Source organism: Camelus ferus, chromosome 7 (genome assembly GCF_009834535.1).
Source record: "Camelus ferus isolate YT-003-E chromosome 7, BCGSAC_Cfer_1.0, whole genome shotgun sequence".
Classification (NCBI taxonomy): Eukaryota; Metazoa; Chordata; class Mammalia; order Artiodactyla; family Camelidae; genus Camelus; species Camelus ferus.
This window is the reverse complement of record NC_045702.1, coordinates 44,958,226-44,980,032: the sequence shown is the minus strand read 5'-3', so window position 1 is coordinate 44,980,032 and position 21,807 is coordinate 44,958,226. Positions and strand designations below refer to the sequence as shown.

The 21,807-nt window shown below is 37.1% G+C and overlaps 1 protein-coding gene and 1 non-coding gene across 2 annotated transcripts in view; one reads left to right on the top strand and one right to left on the bottom strand.

Moving 5' to 3' along the window:
- Positions 1-12,800, bottom strand: part of C7H7orf31 (chromosome 7 C7orf31 homolog) — a 39,346-nt gene extending 26,546 nt beyond the window's left edge. The window contains exons 1-3 of the mRNA XM_032483838.1: positions 12,542-12,800; positions 11,771-11,928; positions 1,450-1,626 (exon numbers count right to left, since the gene is read on the bottom strand). Of these exons, the coding sequence (XP_032339729.1) occupies positions 1,450-1,626; positions 11,771-11,904 (311 nt within the window). The 5' untranslated portion in view covers positions 11,905-11,928; positions 12,542-12,800. The remainder of the gene's footprint in view (positions 1-1,449; positions 1,627-11,770; positions 11,929-12,541) is intronic.
- Positions 12,801-16,635: 3,835 nt separating this feature from the next.
- TRNAT-AGU lies at positions 16,636-16,707 on the top strand. Its single transcript has one exon. It is a non-coding gene; the product is annotated as a tRNA-Thr (tRNA).
- Positions 16,708-21,807: the final 5,100 nt, after the last annotated feature.

Sequence of the window (21,807 nt, the reverse complement as noted above, 5' to 3'; positions counted from 1 at the left end):
TGAGTTAGGGATGGCTGACATTCTAATTGGAATAAACATTTCCTCTTCCAGTGTCCTAGAGCTGCATTAAGTAAGACACTAACAGAAACCTCTCACTTCAAGCTAGATTTTCTTTAAGAAGCTAGTCTTTGGTTTTCTTTTTTATACACTGGAATTCTGTGAGTATTCTTCTAATTCTTTTAGAATATTGTGCATTTTTTTAATATACAAGTTTCAGGGACCAGAGCTGTAAACTCCATAAGGAACTATACCACTAATCTCTAAAACAATGTTTGCTATATTCAAATTACTGAATAGACAAGGGAATAGCTAGAGTAAATGAATGAATGAACAGATGAAAAGAACATGGGCTTTGAGTCAAATAAACCCGGACTCAAATCCTTGTTCTGAAACTTCATAACTGTCTGACCCAGGGAAAGGTAGAGTCTCTTGGATCTCTATTTATTGCAAAACCAGGATAACAACATCCAGTTTACAAAGATATTATAAGTTTGTACTATATTAGAAAGTAAGTTTCATTAGAGTGGGGCTTACACAAATCTGCTGGATGAATTAGTGAACTCGAGGTCCTCACTATCTATAATGTGTTGATACTTGCATCTTTTCAGTTGGACGGAGAGGCCTTTTCATTTGTTCGCTTTTCATTGCTTCACAGAGGCTTTCATAAGGCTGCCACATGATTGTATTGTAACTGATTTTCTCTCTAGCTGCAGCTTGTCTTTCCTGATTTATTTCTTTGAACTACTTTAGGACAAAAAACTAGAAAAAGTTAGCTAGATTGTTAGTAAACTAAGTAACCAGGATTGTTATATAAAGCAGTAGTAAGTAGGCTCTGTATGAAGGTCTGATAGATTTTGCTTTGAGTAAATTTCATGCCTTTTAGTAAATAGTTAATGTGGCATTTAATTTGCTGCTCAAATTTTTTTTGCCTTCTCTTCAGATTTAACCTGTATTTTGAATAAAGTTGCTGAAAGAGTAGGTTTAAGGTTTATAAATGACAACTGAAATATTTTAATACTTGAAAATAGTGCCTAACAGACTCTGATGACTATAGACTGATAAACAAATTAGAAATCAAAATTTCCAAAAATCAGGAACATCGGTACAAATTAGGCCAGCTATTTGCTAAAGCAAAAAAATTAATTTAATCTCTCTCAGGAACATTCCCATTTAGGTTTAGGTAAAATGTGATTAGCAGGGGAATTAAATGAATCAAAATTTCTGATCACACACTTAAACATCTTTAAAGAAAGCAAAAACACCTATAGCATTTTTTTTTACTGGCTTGATAATTAGAAATTATATAATTAGTTTTCCTATCTGTGTCCTTTCATAAATAGTAAGAGAAATAAGTTTGGAAATAGATTTAAGTTAACAAAAGACGCATAAAAGAAATAGAGAGAACTGAATAATAAAGACCTCTATGTGAGGGGTGGAAAGTTTATTTACCTTGCCCAGGTTTCTCCGCCAAATCCATAATGCTGATGTCCTTTGCCCATGACACGAGGAGGTTCACATTTTGGCCTGTGTTCCTCAGGAAGTGAAATGGGTATCACCCCACCATATTCCCTTTCAGTGCCCCAGGGGAGCCTACATCGTTGGAGCGACTCCCTTAATTCCTGATATCTGTGAAAAAAAAGAGACTCTTGAAATAGCTTCAGCATGGAATGCTATGGTCTGAATGCTTGCATCCCTCCAAATTCATACATTTAAATCCTAATGCCAGATGTGATGGTGTAAGAAGGAGAAGCCTTCATGAATGAGATGAATGCTCTTATAAGAGAGACTCCAGAGATCCTGCTCGCCCCTTCCAGCATGTGAGGATACAGCGAGAAGGTGATGTCTATGAACCAGGAAGAGGGCCCTCACAGGAACACAACTGTACTGGTGCTGTGATCCTGGACTTCCAGCCTCTAGAACTATGAGAAATAAATGTTTGTTAGTTATAAGCTACCCAGTCTGTGGTATTTTTTTAAAGCAGTGTGAATGGACCAAGACAAACAACTAAAATCCCTGTATTTTTAACTGTTTGAAGAACAGTCAAACTGTTTTCCACAGTGGCTGCATCAATTTACATTCCCACCAGCAATGTACAAAGGTTCCAGTTTCTTCACACTCTTGCTAACACTTGTTTATATGATTATTTTTTAAAATCATAGCCATTCTAGAAGGTGTTAAGTGGTATTGCATTATGGTTTTGATTTGCATTTCCTTAATGACTAATGAATGATGTTGAGCATCTTTTCCTGTGCTTATTGGCCATTTGTATATCATCTTTAGAAAAATGTCTATTCAGGTCCTTTGCCATTTTAATAATTGGGTTGTCTCACTTGTTGACATATATGCATCCAATATAGGACCACCTAAATAATATAAAACAAAATACTAACAGATATAAATGGAGAAATTGATGAGGACACAATAATATTGGAGACTTTAACACCCCATTTACATCATTGGACAGATCTTCCAGACAGAAAATCAATAAGCAACAGAGATACTAAATGACACAATAGAACAGTTGGACTTGGTTGATATTTTTAGGACATTATATGCCCCCTAAAACAGAATATACATTCTTTTCAAGTGCGCATTGAACATTCTCTAGGATAGACCACATACTCGAACATGAAAGAAGCTCCAACAAATTTAAGAGGACAGAAATTATTTCAAGCATCTTTTCTGACTATGAAGGTATAAAACTAGAAATCAACCATAGAAAAACAAACAAGAAAAAATTGACTGCATGGAGACTAAACAACATGCTACTAAAGAACCAATGGGTCAACAATGAAATCAAAAAAGAAATTAAAAAATAGCTTGAAACAAATGACAATGAAAACACAACCACACAAAATCTATGGGATGCAGCAAAAGCAGTCCTAAGAAGGAAGTTCACTTCGATACAGGGCTTCCTCAAAAAACAAGAACAATCACAAGTAAACAACCTAACCTACCACCTAAAAGAATTAGAAAAAGAAGAACAAACAAAACCTCAAGTCAGCAGAGGGAAAGAAATAATAAAGATCAGAGAGGAAATAAACAAAATAGAGATTTACAAAACAGTAGGAAAAAATCAATCAAACCAAGAGCTGTTTTTTTGAAAGAGTAAAGAAAATTGACAAACCTCTGGCCAGGCTCACCAAGAAGGAAAGAAGACATAAATAAACAGAACAAGAAATGAAAATGTGGGAATTATAACCAACATCACAGAAAAACAAAAAACCATAAGAGAATACTATGAACAACTGTAAGGCAACAAATTGGACAACCTAGAAGAAATGGACAAGTTTCTAGAAACATACAGTCCACCAAAACTGAATCAAGAGAAATAGATTTGAACAGACTGACCACTAGAAGTGAAATAGAATCAGCAATAAAAAAACCTCCCTGAAACAAAAGTCCTGGACCAGATGGCTTCACTGAGGAATTCTACCAAACATATAAAAAAGAACTCATACCAACCTTCTCAAATTCTTCCAAAAGACTGAAGAGGGAATATTCCCAAACTCATTCTATGAAGCCACCATCACCCTGATACCAAAACCAGACAAAGACACTACCAAAAAAGAAAATTATAGGCAAATATCATTGATGAACATAGATACAAAAATCCTCAATAAAATATTAGCAGACAGAATCCAGCAACATATAAAAAAGATCATGCACCATGATCAAGTTGGATCATCCAAGGGACACCAGATGGTTCAACATATGCAAATCAATCAGTGTGAAACACTGTATCAACAAAAGAAAGGACAAAAATCACATAATCATCTCAAGAGATGCAGAAAAGGCATTTGATAAAATTCTACACCCATGGATGATAAATAACTCTTACCAAAGTGGGTATAGAGGGAACGTATCTCAACATAATAAAAGCTACTTATGACAAACCCACACCCAGCATAATACTTAACGTGAAAATCTGAAAGCCTTCCCACTAAAATCTGTAACAAGACAAGGATGCCCACTCTCACCACTTCTATTCAACATAGTCTTGGAAGTCCTAGCCACAGAAATCAGGCAAGAAAAAAAAATAAAAGGGATCCAAATTGGAAGAGAAGAGATAAAATTGTCACTATATGTGTATGGCATGATATTATATATAGAAAACCCTAAAGGCTCCACATAAAAACTACTAGAGCTGATAAAAGAATTCAGCATGGTAGCAGGATACAAGATTAACATACAAAAATCAGTTGCATTTCTTTACACTAACAATGAAATATCAGAAAAAGAGTAAAGAAACAATTCCCTTTAAAATCACATTCCAAACAATAAAATACTTAGGAATAAATCTGACCAAGGAGGTGAAAGATTTATCACAGAGAAATACAAAACACTGATTAAGGAAATTAAAGATAACTTAAAGAAATGGGATGATATCCTATGCTCTTGGATCGGAAGAATTAATATTGTTAAGATGGCCATACTGCCCAAGGCAATCTACAGATTTAATGCCATCCCAATCAAATTACCCATGACATTTTCACAGAACTAGAACAAATAATCCTAAAATTTATATGGAATCATGAAAGACCTAGAATTGCCAAAGTAACACTGAAGAAAAAGAATGAAGCTGGAATGGACCCTCTCTGATTTCAAACAGTGCTGCAGAGCTACAGTAACAAAAACAGCATGGTATTGGTACAAAAACAGACATATGGATCAGTGGAGCAGAATGGAGAGCCCAGAAGTTAACCCACACACTTACGGTCAATTAATCTTCAACAAAGGAGGAAAGAATATACAACGGAGAAAAGAAAGTCTCTGCAGAGTGGTGTTGGGAAAACTGAGCAGCCACATGTAAATCAAGGAAGTGGAAAACACCTTCACACCATACACAAAAATAAACTCAAAGTGGCTTAAAGACTTAAACATGAGACAAAACACTCTAAACTTCCTAGGAGAAAACACAAGCAAAACATTTTATGACATAAATCTTAGCAATGTTCTCCTAGGGCAGTCTACCAAGGCAATAGAAATAAAAGCAGAAATGAACAAATGGGACATAATTGAACTTATGAGCTTTTGCATAGCAAAGGAAACCATAAGCAAAATAAAAAGACAACCTACAGAATGGGAGAAAATATTTACAAATGACGCAACTGACAAGAGTTTAATTTCCAGAATATATAAACAGCCCATACAACTTAATAACAACAACAACAACAAAAAAAACACAGCCCAATCTAAAAACAGGCAGAAACCCTAAACAAGCAATTCTCCAGTGAAGACATACAAATGGCCAACAGGCACATGAACAAATGCTCAATGTTGCTAATTATCAGAGAAATGCAAATCAAAACTACAATGAAGTATCACCTCACACCAGTCAGAATGTCCATCATTAAAAAGTCCACAAATGATGAATGCTGGAGAGCGTGTGGAGAAAGGGAACATTTCTACATTGTTGGTAGGGATATAGTTTAGTGCAGCCATTGTGGAAAACAGTATGGAGATTCCTTAGAAAACTAAAAAATAGACCTATCATATGATCCAGCAATCCTACTCCTGGGCATATACCTGGAGGGGATTCTAATTTGAAAAGATACGTGCACCCAATGTTCATTGCAGCACTATTTACAATGGCCAAGACACGGAAATAACCTAGATGTTCATGGATAGATGACTGGATAAAGAAGTTGTGGTATATTTATACAATGAAATACTATTCAGTCATAAAAAAGAGTAAAATAATGCCATTTACAGCAACATGGATGGACCTGGAGATCATCATTCTAAGTGAAGTAAGCCAGAAAGAGGAAAAAAAAATACCATATATCACTCATATGTGGAATCTGAAAAAAAAAACAAACAAACCACAAATGAACTTATTTACAAAACAGAAACAGGCTCACAGACATAGAAAACAAACTTATAGTTACCAGGGGGAAAGAGAATGGGAAGGGATAAACTGGGAGTTTGAGATTTGCAGATACTAACTACTATATATAAAATAGATAAACAACAAGTTTCTACTGTGAAGTGCAGGGAACTGTGTTCAATATCTTGTTGTAGCCTATAATGAAAAAGAATATGAAAAGGAATATATGTGTGTATATATGTATGACTGGAACATTATGCTGTACATCAGAAAGTGTACATCTTTTTTCAATTAAAAAAAAGAAAATGTTGTTAAAATAAAAATTGGGGTTGTCTTTTTATTATTGAGGCATAAGAATTCTTTTATATTCTAGACATAAGTCCCTTATCATATATGATTTGCAAACATTTTCTCCTATTTTGTATGTTGCGTTTTATTTTGACAGTGTCCTTTGAAGCATAAGTTTTTTATTTTGATAAAGTCCAATTAATTTATTTTTTCTTTTGTTGCTCATTTTTGGTGTCTCATCTAAGAATACATTGCCAAATCTAAGATCACAAAACTCTTAAAAATATCTGGCTAAAGCTCTGTGTCCTAAGTAGGAAGGATTTAATGTCTTCCAATTTCCAGTAATGGCAGTCTGGATTATTTGGACTAACCGTCCCACTGAAAACAACTAAAAATGCTGAGAAGGGAGTTTTGAGGTTGGTGAACACGTGGAGATGGGTGGAGAGCAGTGTCTTCAGAGAGCATGGAAGTTCTGTGCCCCATCCTACATACCTTGCCTTATGCATCTCTTCCATCTGGCTGTTCTTAAGTTATATCCTTTTATAATCAACCAGTAAACTATCACCAAGAAATGAACAGTACAATGTTCAAGAGAACAAAGAACATCGATTCATCACAATTTCCATAGCATAGCAAAAAGATGACATGTCATTGTAGACAAGGACTCTGACACAGTCACCACAGAATCCCCAGGATATAGCATGGTGCCCTGCAAATATATGGTGCTCAACAAATATTTATTGACTAGGTCATTTTTCTTGAGAGCAGACAATGACATGAAAATCTTAGAAAGGGAACCAATAGTACTTTGGGTTTAATTTTATTGGAGAAGTTGAATTCTATTTCTATTAGACTGTTTTAATTTGCCTAGAGAACACAAAACAGAACAAAACAAAATGCTGGGGGCGGGGGAAAGAAAAGCACCTTCTTGAAAGCAACTCATTGTTAACAAGACAGAAAGGGATACCAGGGCTCCATAAGAGGAAAAATAGGAATTCAAAGAGGTAAACAAGCACAGAAGCCACTTTTGCCCTTAGGGCAGTGCCATTTCTGGCAATTTCATTTTTGAATGGAATGAAGAACTAATACTTGTGATTATCTTATAATTGGAATGCATTATCTCATAAAGTCACTAGATAGGGGTTGGCAAACTATGGCCCATAGGCGAAATCTACCTATTGCTGTTTTTGTAAGAAAAATTTTATTGGAATGCAGTAATGACCATTTATTTATATACTGGTTATTGTCTATGGCTGTTTCACCCTGTAACAGCAGAGTTGAATAGTTTGACAGAGACTGTAAAGCCTGAAATATTTACTATCTGGTTCTTTACAGAAGTTTGCCAACCCCTGCACTAGAAGAATCTGGTGACCACTGATTTGGGGTGCTGTAGAAGGGATGTAGGCATTCGGCTCTCAGCTCTCTGAGGTATGATCTATGGCTATGATCAACAGACACAATTTGGGGGGCATGACAAGTGAAAAATATTTAAACGCATTTGATTAATGACAACCTAAGCTTTAATATCTAAGTTTTTAAAAGTTACATTTAAATTAGATGAGTCAATTTCTCAGCATCTGACCCTCATATATTACACTGTCCTAGGAAGATGAGCCAGTAGAATATGTTAATCAATCATTTGGGTTGGCATTTATTTGAAGCCAGTAAGTTGCAGGAAACCATTTAAAATAAAAGGTAAAGCAAAAAAAAAAAAAGTCATATTTCTCTTTTATTTTAGGGTTTCACAGTTCCTTCCTTAGCTTTAATACTAGCAGCATTTACAGACGGAACTAACAAAATAAATATTGAAATTTTAGGATTAATAATTTTAAAGCTTAACTAATAGATGGCTCCATAACAAAGCAAATAATAAGTTGTTAGTGCTGCAATCTGTAGTCACATAAAATTAAGTGTTTACTTATTTTTGAGAAAGATATGTTCCCTATGGATGAACTAATATCTCACTTTAGAGTCACTTTACAGAATTTTGACTTGGGGGGGTTGAATTTAGCCAGTAATTATTAGAAGACATGACTAAAGGAAATCTCAGAACAAACATACTCTCATTCTTAGTTGACAGATAGCTAACAGTCAAAAAAAATGTTTTTGAGAATCAGAAGGCAATGGAATGAACCCAGAAACAAAATGAGAATTTATAATTAAATCTTAAGCTATTCTCAAGGCACTTCCTTAATTGACATGTTTGTTTTCTTAATGAGCTAGGAAACTTGCTAGAGGTAAGATGTCAACTGAATGGAAAAAGGAGGCAGGCATCTGTGATTTTGAATATCTGTACCTGCCATTCTTAAGTTTTCAATGGAAGAAATACAAAAGAATACCACCATTTATTAATATTTTAAAGGAGATCAATTAATTATACATAATAGTGACTAATATAGTTGTTCCAAAATATACCAGTGAAGAAAGTAACTGAAGTGTAAACATTAACTCGCCCTTGGTCAGTGAGCAAGCCAGAACCATAATCTTGGTTTTCTTACTGTTTTCAGTGCTTTCTGCTAGCTCAGTGGTTCTCAAAATAAGCTGAAAAACTTAAAATGCAGATTGCCTGGACCCATCTCAGACCTAGTGAGCTAGAATATCTACAGACAGAGCCCAGGAACTTGCATTTTCAGAACACTCCTCAGGTGATTTTGATGTACCTGGCTGACCGACCAATGCTAGGTAACAGTGGACTTAGACTATGTTGCCTATTCTGGAAAGAAAAAAAGTAGGTGGATGTGAGGAAATCATTTTCCATCTCTGTTTAAATTGTCAAGTTAGTTCAAAATGCATTATAGTACTTTAAAAAGGCATCCCTTTAAGTACATCCATGTTTAGAAAATTAAGCTGCTGAGAGGTAACATATGCTAGGACTTATGTTCATCCTTACCATTATGAAGGGTAATCCCTAAAAGCCAGGAGCTTTTCATTTTTCATTGTTTTGTTTTTGAGATATCTTGAGGTTTGAGTTGGGAGCCACAGACCCTGAACCTGGTCTGAAGAAGTAAGCCTTAGCTCTGATAGAGGAGAGTTACCAATACTATCCTGAGGACACTTTCCAGAGCAGTTCAGAGGAATACCATTGAGAGGAAAAGGAACTTCTATTTTTTGCAGGCTGCCCAGCTGCTTTTCAAAACGCAGTTAAAAGGAGGGATTGAGAATACATGATCATCCTGGCTTCCCCATCTGGGGACTATGAAAGGAAAGAATTCACATGGAATAAAAGGAAAAGCAAATTTTATTTATTAGGAGCTAGGAACATGGTTGTACCCAGATATTGCTTCAAATAATATCTTATTAAAGCTTATAGGTGACTGAACATATGCTGTATTTAATTTTATAGTTAATGAAAAGCAATATTTTCTCAAAGATGTTTTGCTTAAACTTCATGCCATTTAAAGTGTTTTGGAGCCAATTACTAATCAACATATGACTATTTAGGAAGAGGGATTAAAATTTCAGTGAAGTGCCTTATATGAATGCTTTTCATGGAATAATGAATTCCATCAGATATGGCAGCCCTAAATTCCTACTCAGATCCTTTTTGGTCAAATATAAACACTTACATTGCTGCTTTTGAGCCAGAGACAACTGCTCACCCCCAGATCACATACAATCTGCTAAGGGTTTCCTCTGACTCCAGGGAAGCCCTGCCTAATCAGATGGTCCTTGGAGCTGAGTAGGAATTTAGGGCTGACAGCCGCTTGTGGGAATCAGGTAACAGTAGAAGAGGAGGTGCAGCAAGGACTGAGTCAGCTGAAAGGAGCTGAGCTCTTTTCCACAAATATGAAAATATTTCTTTTCATTAAGTAAAAATAGCAGTTTGCAAAAAAATATGTTGAATATGATCTTCAAATTTAAAAAAAAAGTGGAGAGGACACATATGGAGATTTTAACAATGGTTACTGTTTCTGGAAAAAGGAAGTACAGAGGTTTTCTTCCTTGTGTTTTTTTTTTTTTTCACTTTTAAAAAAAACTGAGTTATAGTCAGTTTACAATGTTGTGTCAATTTCTGGTGTACAGCACAATTTTTCAGTCATACATGAATAACTTGTGCTTTAATTTCATAATTTTTCCTTCTGTTGTAAAAATGGAAAATTTGTTTTCTTTATGGATTTCCATGATGTCTAAAGTATTTATAAGGAGATAAGTGTTAGTTTTATAATTAAAGAAAAAAGATTTATTTTTATTTTTTCATATAAAGAGTATGTTTACAAATTCCATGAAAGTCTGATCAAGATGGTGAAAGCCTGGATGCAAGAAGAAAAAAGAGTAAAGTCTGTTCAGAACCAATGTTTCATCTGGCAAAGAGAACTCAGAGCCAAAAGAATCTTCAAAACTCTTGGAGGGCTGCTAGCATGGAGATTATGAATTATTCTTACTTTGAATTGCTTTAGAGGGAAAAACTAGGGTCAGCAGATGGAAGGAGGAAAAATTTTTTGAGTAGAAAGAAAATTATCCAACAATCAGGAGGATTAAAAAATGGAATGGACTGCTTGTGTGGTAATGATGTCGCATTTTGGGAGTATTTAAACTGAAGCTAGCTGACTTCTTGTCTGATTTCTTAAAGAAAGAATTAAAAAAAAAGATTAAAATATTATTGACATATAACATTATATTAGTTTCAGATACTGAACATAATGATCCAATATTTGTTTATTTTGTGAAATGATCACAAGTCCAGTTAGCATCCACCACTATACAGTCACCAATTTTTTTTCTTGTAATGAGAACTTTTAAGATCTACTGTGTTAGCAACTTTCAAATATATAATGCAGTACTATTAACTATAGTCACCATGCTGTACATTACATCCCCATTACTTATTTATTTTGTGATTGGAAGTTTGTACCTTTCAGTCATCTTCTTAAATGAGAAAGAATTCTTAAAAGAGATACCTGAACAAGTGAAATCATAAAACAAACAAAAAGCAAGAAAACAACCACACAGGTGATTTTTCACCATCCAAGTGTTTTGAGATTTTTTTTCTCTCAAAATGAATCAAGTAAATACAATACAGAAAAGCTGGCACTAAGGTTTAAGAAAATTACTCTATACCTCTTACTTCATATATAAAATGGGGATAATAGTACTTACCTCATAGGGCTGTTGTAAATATTTAAAAAATTACATACAAAACATTTGGCACAGTGCCAACATATGGAAAAAGCTCAATAAATGTTAGATGCAATTTCAAACAATCTGTAATCAATGTGATACAGGAAATTTGGTAAAGCAAAAATTTACACAGCAACAATGAATAACAGATTTTGGGAGTATTTTTGAGCAGATGGTGTTAGAGGATGACAGGGAACCACTACACTACATTTTATGAAATAAAAAAAGTTTGATTAAAACATTAATTTGCAAATGAAGGAACTGATCACTCTAGAGTTCTAGAATATAGTGGATGAATTTGATGTCTGCCTTTTAAAAATACACACTAACTTACTTTTTACTTCTTACTTCTTATCAAGTTCCTAACAGACATGGACACTTCAACGTTTAGTTAATCGTCATGTTATGCCTTCCCTGTGATGTGATAAACACAAGCGCCCCTAACCAGATATGCTTTTTCTCATATACAGAAACATTCTAGCTAATATATTAAAACCCTTTTAAATTGTTTGCTTTCTCTATTTTTTGTTTTACCTGTCCTCTGAGGCAGTTGGGCGAACAGCTGTTTGTAGTGGAGTGTGCAATTCATTAGAGTAAAAGGTGTCTGACAAGATGTCAGCTCCTTCAAGCTCCCTGCAGTAGTAGGGCCTGCCGTGAATTACCTCCATGTTTCTTGGCTAAAAAGGCACAATCTGCAAAAGAAAAGGCGGACGCACTTGATTAAGGAGACAATTGACTTGGTCACTATCACACTGTTCTCCGTCAGGGCAGGCAGGAAACATGGTTTGTACTGCTAAATTGTACTGCTAATTCTGTGCAACACAATGCTGCACAGAAATCATGGGCTTACTTCCTCACAGAGAGCCTGTCTGTGGACCCTCAGGGGTCATGTCAGTAATAGAAACTGCAGTTCTATGGAAATGAATTTCAACGGAAGCAAATCCACAAAGTGAAAGATCTCAAGTAGAGTCTGAACACGACGTGGATGACTTGTTGGCCCATACCTTGCGGACATCGACTAAAATTCAATTCTTGCCTCCATTTTAACCGTAACTATTCAAGAAAACACAGCTGATCCCCCGCTCTGGTCTTTTTAAAAAAGCAGGTAGATTCCTCATCCGACAGAATCAACAGCTGTGCTTCTAAAGTCTTCAGGGATTCTGAACGAGAAGTTCTCTGTAGAGAGTGGAGAATCAGCGGCGAACCACCATGAGCCGGACCCACCCCTCCCTCGAACTTGTAGGGGGAAGCCGAGGACGTTTCTTCAGAGCCCGGCCCAGCTGTGCCTAAGGGGTTCGGACGCACCTGGGACATCAGCCTGGAAGTAGTCCGCGACCGACCGCGCCTCCCCTTCCCCTCCCCAGAGCTGGTTGGCCTCTGCGGGGCGTGAAATTCCGCCGCCGTCCGCACCTGCGGCCCGGGGAGCTTGCGTGCAGGTGCGGGTGAAGGAGAGAGAGGGTCGGCAGGCAGGCCAGGGGTGGGGTTGAGGGTGCCTGTGACGGCGACCGTGACCGTGGCACTAGGTAATGCATTCTTGCGGGGCGGCAGGCTTTGGGAGGCGGGCAAGGGGCGGCAGGCGGTTCCTAGAGGTTTCGGAAGAAGCAAGTCTACGAGAGAATTGAAATCGGATGGAAGGTGAGGAAAGGGAACGAAACGCCTACTTCCGGGGCGAAAAAAAGGCTTCCGCTGCCCTAGGCCTTAGGCCCCGCCCCGCCCCGCCCCCGGGCGCGCCCTGCCGGCCTTGTCTCTTTCTCCTTCGAGAGCTTCCGGTTCTAGAGCTGTTCCCGCCACCAGCGTTCTCAGTGTGGACTGGCGGTGGAGCAGTGCAGGGCCAGGGATACGGTGGTGAGGTGAGAGCCTCCGATTCGTCCCTGTTCCTTAACCCCCGACCCCATGGCCTAGTCAGGGCGGCCCCCGCAGACTCATCAAGTGCAGCCCTTGGATCCCGCCCGTCAGAGCCATGGCTCTTCCTGCCCTGTGTGGGCGCGGACATGGTACACTGACAGTCGACCTGCGGTTGGCCTACCCAATCTCCAGAGGCCCAGCCCCGCTTCCATTACCTCCGCTACCCGCCCCCTTCCTAGAAGAAGCGAGTGTGAACTACGTCTCTGCACCTACAGGGCCATGAATTTCTGAGAAGGCTGAGACCCGAGTCCCTGAGAAGGACCCAGATGTGGGAAGGTTTGCCTCCCGGAACACAGAAGGTAGGGGCCGAAATGACCACCTCCAGGAGGGAGTGTAACAGCGCCGTTCTTTGCCTGTTTTACAACGTTTTAATCAGCCCACTGGTGGGTGTTCCTTTTATGCTGTGCCTTCTAGGTGAGTGTGAGCTGACGCGAGGGAACGAAAGGTGAATTGGAGTAGGCAAGGTGGTAATTTTGCATTCCTGGTCTATTTCTTAGTTCCTGCACCTCTCCCCGACTCTTGCCATTATTACCCAGTAATCTTGGAAGAGTAGAATTTTCTGGAGACAAAGTTGTGAATTAAATGAAGTTTGACTTTCTCTTTGACTCCTTTTAACTTTTTTTTTTTCCTTCTTGTAGAAGTCCATTTGAACCTTTTTGCTATTGCAGTGTTTTCAGGATCCCCCGTTAAATTATCTTGTCAGCTTAGTCCATTTTATGTAGCTAGCCTCCCAGTACTTTCCATACGCCACATTTTCCCCCATGCTTGACTTTATTCCAATTTCCTCACAGCCTGATTCTTCTGAGAGGTAAAAACTGAGTGTAATAGATTTAATCGGGGATATCTGATGAAGCTTGTGTCACTCGCCACGTATTAGTATGTATGGTGGATGGTTGTGATACCAGGAAAGTAGGGGCAACTCCAGGTTGATTGACCAGGATTTGTGGTGATAGCCTCTAGGTTCTTCCGAGTTTGAAATTTTATTTTAGGTCAAATGAGTGTAAAGAGTAGGAAAATGTAATTACTTAATTTTACCTTTGTTATTTTCAAGTAAAATTTACAGACAAGTGAAAATTTGTTGTCAGATCTTTGTAAAACAATTGTTCTCTTTGGAGATGCTTCTCCATCTGAAAGATTCTCAGGGATGTCAGGATTGGGTCTGTTTGTTTGACCAACACTCTTTAATCTAGGCTTTTATTTCTTAGATATATCATGGCCACAAGTGGGGTCAGTAACCTCAAGTCACCTTTCTACTTCTCCTGCAATGTTGACTTCTCTTCACTGTCTCATTTACCTTAATGTATTTGTTTGCTTTCTGCATTACTAGTACAGCAGGGAAGATGAAATTTGGAAGTGAAGAAAAAATGTATGTGCAGAATATTGTGTCTGGGTTAACAAAAATTCCAGACCACTAAAGCTAGACCTTTAACTATCAAGAAAAGAATAAGAAATATATAATAATGTAAAGCATGAATTAGACTTCTAACCTTTTTAAAGGATGCTATAGAGACCTTTAGCCAAGTGGCATTTGATAATAAATAAAGTAAATTAAATAAAATACGTTTTGAGAAACTTAGTACTTCTTGGCAGATATGAGTATTTTTATTTTTATTTTTCCAGTTTTATTGGTGTAATTGACATACAGCACTGTATGTTTAATGTATACAGCATAATGACTTGATATACATACTATGAAAATGAATAAAGGAAAAGCTCATTCAAAATGGAGTCAGGAAGCCGTGAGGGGGATCTTTCACACATGTACTACTCATTGCAGCTTAATTTACATACCCCAGCAGGAAGAAGGAAGATTTTCCTCTTGCTTAGAAATAACTGAGCCAATGAGATACCGTTGCAACTCAGCCAATGAAGAACTGCTACAACTCTGAAATCTCACTCCCCAGTGAACTTTCATACAAATAGCCCCTTCTAACTTCCTCCTTACTTCTGTAAGAGAACACTCCTTTGTTTCCAAACTGGTTTGCTGTAGTTTCCATATCCTGAATTGCAGTTTGTCTGCTGTTCCCAAATAAACTTAATTTTGCTGGCTAAACCGTTACCTTTTTATTTTAAAGGTTGACATTACTTGGTGTCAGAAGGGGGATCTGAAGGAGATGAACCCCTGAAGAGCTAATGATCCCTGGAACCATGCATGGTACACACTTGATCCTCTTGTGCTTGCCACTTCCTTTTGGTTTGGTAAGTCTTCTCTCAGATTCAAGCTCCCTTTTTTTGATTGAGCTCTCTAACTTATTTGGGATCTGTGTTTGTTTTTGTGAAGGCTTTGACTTTTTGGTGAGTACTCATTTGTTTTCTGAACCTCTGAGTTTTGTTTTTTTTTTTTAAATCCCAATTCTCTAAATTCTCTCAAGAGGGTCCTTCTGGGACTATGACTGATTTTATGTTCAAAAACTATGGTCTCTTTTTATGCACATTTTTAACTAAATGGACCAACTTAACCAAAAATAATTTAAAAGTCCAGTGGTCATTATGGGGAACTTTCAACATCTCCAAACTTGTTTTTCTCAGAACTAAATAGAAAATCATGGCTCTAAAATTAAACAAACTGAAAGGATGCATATTTTAATTAGTACCTGGAGGCCTCTAAATGCATTCAAAATTCTAAAATCACCTCTTTACAAAATTTCATTTCTAAATTAACCAAACAAAAAATTGGAAAAAAAATTCCAGAAAGGCTTCTGAGGCCTCTTTTTCTTCCCCTCTGTTCTCTTTGTCTTCAGCACTATCTTCCTCTTTTCCTTCTGTACCATCCCCACCTCCTATACCCTTGTTTACTCATTCTAATCCTGTCGCTGAACTTCGCATTTCTCTCTGGGCCTCTCCCTGCCTCCCTCTCTCCTGAACCTACTAAAATCTGCTGCTTTAAAAAATCAGACCCTATGAGGATCCAAATGCTAAACCCTTAATTTCGCATGTTCTCTGGACTAAAGTTAAACTGTGAGCCACAGTCAAGGATTTTTGCAAGGTAACTGAGGATCCCCACAGGTTTGCTGAGGAATTTAATGTAGTCACTCAAACTTTTCTGGTTTCTGGTTTCTCTGACTTACATCAGCTAGTTCATATGCTTGTCGGTGAAGGCCAGGCCCAACACTGGATGAAAACTGCTAATTGGGGTTTTGCTGAGAAGGCTTTAGAATTACAACCTGGGGACAAAGAAACCTTTGCCTTTTTATTATATGATCATGCTCAGGGAATCGCCAGGTGACTCCATTTCGTATTTCCTAGGGCTTTCCCAAAGTCAGCTGATTGGAATAAGGTTCAAGCTTGTACCCAGAAGCCCAGTGAGCCTGTGCATGATTACCATAGCTGGCTCTAAATTGTCTTTAAAGAAAATTCTGGTCTCCCTTTCAATGTTGAATCCATTTGGGTAGCCTTTAACTCTGTGTTCATTAATAGGCCGAACCAGGATCTTTCTCTTTAGTTAAAATGACCAGGATGGAATGAGAAACTATGTCCATTGCAGATTTACTGGGGAGGGTATAGCTCAGTGGTAGAGTGTGTGCTTAGTATGCACAAGGTCGTGGGTTCAATCCCCAGTGCCTCCATTAAGTAAATAAATAAATAAACCTAATTACCTCCCCCCTAAATCAAACAAAAAAGCTTACACATTCCAGATTTAGTTAACTTAGCGAACCAGCTTGCCCATACCCTAGATGATTCAACTAAAAGGAGGACCAGTAAAATCTTCAATTTTCAATCCCACAAATAGCCTTTTCCACTATTGCAAAAGGGTAGGACATTGGAAGAAAGACGGTTACAAGCTTAAGCACTCCAGGTACCTTCAACCCTCTAATCAGCCTTTCTAGTGCTCTCCTAACTCACAGTGATGGTACTCCGAGGAATTACAGGTTTTTTATTTTTTTCACCCTCAATTCTTCCTCTTAATCAACTTGGAGAAACCACTCTCCAGATTGAGAATTAATCTGTCTCTGTCCTTACTGACACTGGAACTTTACTTTTGGTGCTCAAACCCGGTGTTATTAAACAGCCCCTGCCTTGGAGACTAAAATGGTTCAAATGGGGGGGGTAATCAAATAATCTCAACAGGTTTATGTTTCTAAAACTATCCCATTTTGTTTAGGCTCTCTAAGAGATACTCAGCCTTTTCTCCTTAGTTGTTCTGCCCCTATTCACTTATTGGGCCAAGATTCCTTAGAAAAATAACATGCTGGATTTCTTCCTCTCAAGAAGAAATAATTCTAGAATTTGATAGCAGCAACTTAAATAGCTGGATGAATCAAATGACCCTTCAACATTTTTTATTTGCTGTCTCTGGCAGCACTGGAGCTAATTCTAAGGACACTAATCATTTGCCCCTGATGGATCAGCTACCACCCTTCTGGGCAAAATCCTCAACTGATATTGGCAGAATCCACAGTACTCCTCCTATTAAGATCCAAATAGATCCCTCAAAGCCTTTCCCCAGGGGGGACATTAGGTCGTCAAGTAACAAAGACAGCAAGAGAGGAAGCAAGGAACAAAGGATTTGCAAAACAGAAAACAATTAGCAAAAGGATGATGATAATTACTTACCCATCAATAATTACTTTAAATAAAAATGGATTAATTTCTCCAATCAAAAGACAGAATAAGTGGATAAAAAATAACTAAGATTCAGGGATTTGCTACTCACAAGAGATTCACTTTAGCTTTAATGACACGTATAGACTGAGAGTGAAGGGATCAGAAGAATTATTTCAAGCAAGTGATAACCAATAGAAAGCAGGGATACCTATACTTAGACAAAATACACTTTAAGCTAAAAATAGTCCAAAGAGTCAAAGAAGGTTGCTACATAATGACAAAGATGTCAATCCATCAAGGAGATAAAACAATTGTAAATATTTATATTCCCCAAAACAAAGTCCCTAAATATATAAAGCAAATACTAACAGAACTAAAAAGAAAAATAAATAGCAATATAATAATAGTTGGAGACTTTAGTACCGCATTATCAACAAAGGATAAACCAGACAGTGAATCAATAAGAAAACAGCAACTTAAACAACACCATAGACCAAATAGTTTTAGCACACACATACAGAACCTTCCATCCCAGCAACAGAATATACATTAAGTGCACATAGAACATTTTCTAGGATAGATCATATATTAAGCCACAAAACAAATTTAAGAAGATTGAAATCACACCAAGTATCTTTTCTGACAGCAGTGGTATGAAACTAGAAATCAATAATAGAAGAAAGATTGGAAAATTCATATGTTAGCCCAAAGCTAACATACTCAACAATGAAAGGGTAAAAGCTTTTCCTCTAAGATTAGGAGCAAGACGAGTTTCCCACTCTCAACACTTCTACTCAACATAGCACTGGAAGTCCTAGCCGGAGTATTCAGGCAAGAAAAGGAATACAAGACATCCAGATTAGAAAGGGAAAAAGTAAAATTGTCTCTGATTGCTGATGACATGATCCTTTATATAGAAAAATTTAAAGACTCCACCAAAAAACTGTTAGAACTAATAAACAATTTCAGTAAAGTTACAGGTTAGAAAAAAATCATTTGCATTTCAATACACTAACAACAAATTATCTGAAAAATAAAGCAATCCTGTTTACCACAGCATCAAAACCCACAAAATACTTAGGGATACATTTAACAAAGGATGTGAAAGATCTGTTCACTGAAAACTGTAGGACAATTATGACAAAATTAAGGAAGATGCAAATAAATGGAAAGATAATCTATGTTCATGGATTGGAAGAATTAATATTGTTAAAATATCCATAATGTCTATAGATTCAGTGCAATCCTTATCAAAATTCTAACGGCATCTTCAAAAAAATGGGAAAAAAACCCCTAAAATTCATATGGAAGCACAAAAGACCCTGAATAGCCACAGCAATCCTGAGAAAGAAAATTAGAGGCATCACACTTCTTACTTCAAACTGTATTACAAAGCTGTAGTAATCGAAGCAGTATAGTATTTGCATAATAATAGCCACATAGTCTAATGGAACAGAATTGAAAGCCCAGACATAAACCCATGTTTATATGGTCAGCTAATATTACAAGGGAGCTAAAAATACTCAATGTAGAAAAGATAGTCTTTTCAATTCATGGTGATGGGAGAACTGGATATTCACAAGGGAAAGAATGAAATTGGACTCTTACACCACTCACAAAAGTTAACTTGAAATAAAGACTTAAACATAAGATCTGAAACCATAAAACTCCTAAAAGAAAACACAGGGGAAAAGCTCCTTGACATTGGTCTTGGAAACAGTTTCTTGGATGACACAAGCACAAGCAACAAAAGCAAAAATAAGTGGAGCTACATCAAACTGAAAAGCTTCTGCACAGCAGAAGAAATGATCAACAAAATGAAAAGGCATCCTTTGGAGTGGGAGAAAATATTTGCAAGCCACGTATCTGATAAGGGGTTAATCTCTAGAGTAAATAAAGAACTCATACAACTCAGTAGTGAGGAAACCCCAAGAAATCTGATTTAAAAATTGGCAAGTCACCTGAATAGACATTTTTTCCGAAGAAGATATTCAGGGTACAGGAAACAGTGCTCAACATCACTAATTGTCAAGGCAATGCAAATTAGAACCAAAATGAAATATAATCTTACTCCAGTTAGAATGGCTGTTATTAAAAAGACAAGAGATAAAAGTACTGGCATGGATGTGGAGAAAAGGGAACCCTTGTACACTTTGGTGGGAATGTAAATTAGCACAGCAACTATGAAAAACAGTGTGGAGGTTCCTTAAAAAATTAAAAGCAGAACTACCATATGGTACAGAATTTTCACTTCTGAGTATATTTGTATCCAGGAGAACTGAAATCACTATCTTGAAGAGATCTCTGTACCCAGTGTTCATCAGAGCAGTATTTACAATAGCCAAGAGATGGAAACAACCTAAATGTCCTTTGATTGATGAATGGATAAAGAGAATGTGGAATGTATGTGTATGTGTACATATATATAAAAATGGAATTGGTAAAAATAATTTGAGCATTATCTCTTGGGTGTGTATTTTAGTTACATATATATCATTTTATCAATATACGATTCTACACCTATTGGTGGTAAAATATGCACATTAAAATGAGAAATTTTGTATGTTTATATGTATTGCTTACCGGGTTTCTTCCTTTTTTCCCATTACTTCATTTATTGCATAAATGTTAATTAAGTGACTACTTTGTGTCCAACACAAGGGATGCAAAGTTGAAAATGTCTGCTCCCTGATTTCAGAGAACTTTTCAGCTTAGTAAACCACTGGCTTCCAAAGTGGGATGAAGCATCACCAAGATGGCACAGGATGATCCAATAGAGCATGGAAAAATATTAGAACTTACATACATTTTTATCCCAACATTTAAAATTTCTGTTTTTGTTATATTTTATACTTAAGTCTATTAATTTGGTGATACACTAAAGAAAGGGTATGAGAAAGTAGGCTCTCATATATTTTTCAAAGGAGTACAAATTGGTACAATATAAATGGAAGGCAATTTGCCAACATCTATCAAAATTGTGACTATAGCATTTTGGCCTAGGAATTCTACTTCTGTGAATTCCTACACATACACACACATAGGGCTTGAAGATATGCACGATGGGGCTCTAATGCACACAGAGATTATTCAGTGTAACACTGTATGTGATAGGAAAAGATTTGATGTAACTTAAATGTCCACCAAATTGTTATTTCCACACAGTCAGATACCAGGCAGATACCATTAAAAAATAATGATGATACTTATAATATATTGTCTTGTAACAACTTCTGCAATATATTTTAAGAGAAAAAAGTCAAAGTACTGAATAGTTGTGAGGTATGCTACCATTTGTGTGGCAAATGAAAAATACTACATTTTCGTATAAATCTCATGTTTATATGTACATATCTAAAACATTTCTTATATATGCATAGACTATTTCTGGAAATAAGCACAATACCTTGGCCACATTGGTTGACTTTGAGAAGGGGAACTGGTAACTGGACCTACGTGGAGACAGGGAGGTATTGCACCATATTCCTTTTTTTGCACTTTTTGAATTTTGAAGCATAGGACCTATTTGTTGCAGATTGGGTTTTCTAGAGGCAGATGCTGAGATGAAGTTTGGGTTACAAGATGTTTCTTAAGGATTGCCACCTGTGGAAGGAAGGAAAAGAAGTAGGATTGGGCAGAGTCCATCTGTGATATGAGCCTGACAAAAACTTGGCTAACCTTGTGGGTGCTCTGGGGCACTGATGGCCTCTCAGAGCAGTCTTAGGTTGGGTGGAAAAGGTCTTTTTACTCCTGCCTCAGTCAGGTGTTGGATGCCTCTGATCTGGAAAGGGTATTTTGGTGGGCCAGGTAGCTCTCTGCAGCTGAGGCAGTCCCTGACAGAGCTGACAGCTTGGGTAGCAAATCTTATTTTGAAGGGAGATCTAGGTAGCATGTCTCAGCAAGGGCATTACTTTTCCTACCCCTACACTTTGTTGAGAATTTGGATGGATATAAAATTCCAAAAAGTATGAAGGCGGAAAAAGTCACTTTCAGATTAAGTCTTCAAACAGTGTACCTTCCAGGCACCTCTTTCTATTTAAGTCAGTGGTTTCCCCCTTCCTGGTCTTTGAATAATAAGGCAGTTATAACTGATGCAAGTAGTATAATCATGCTTTTTTTGT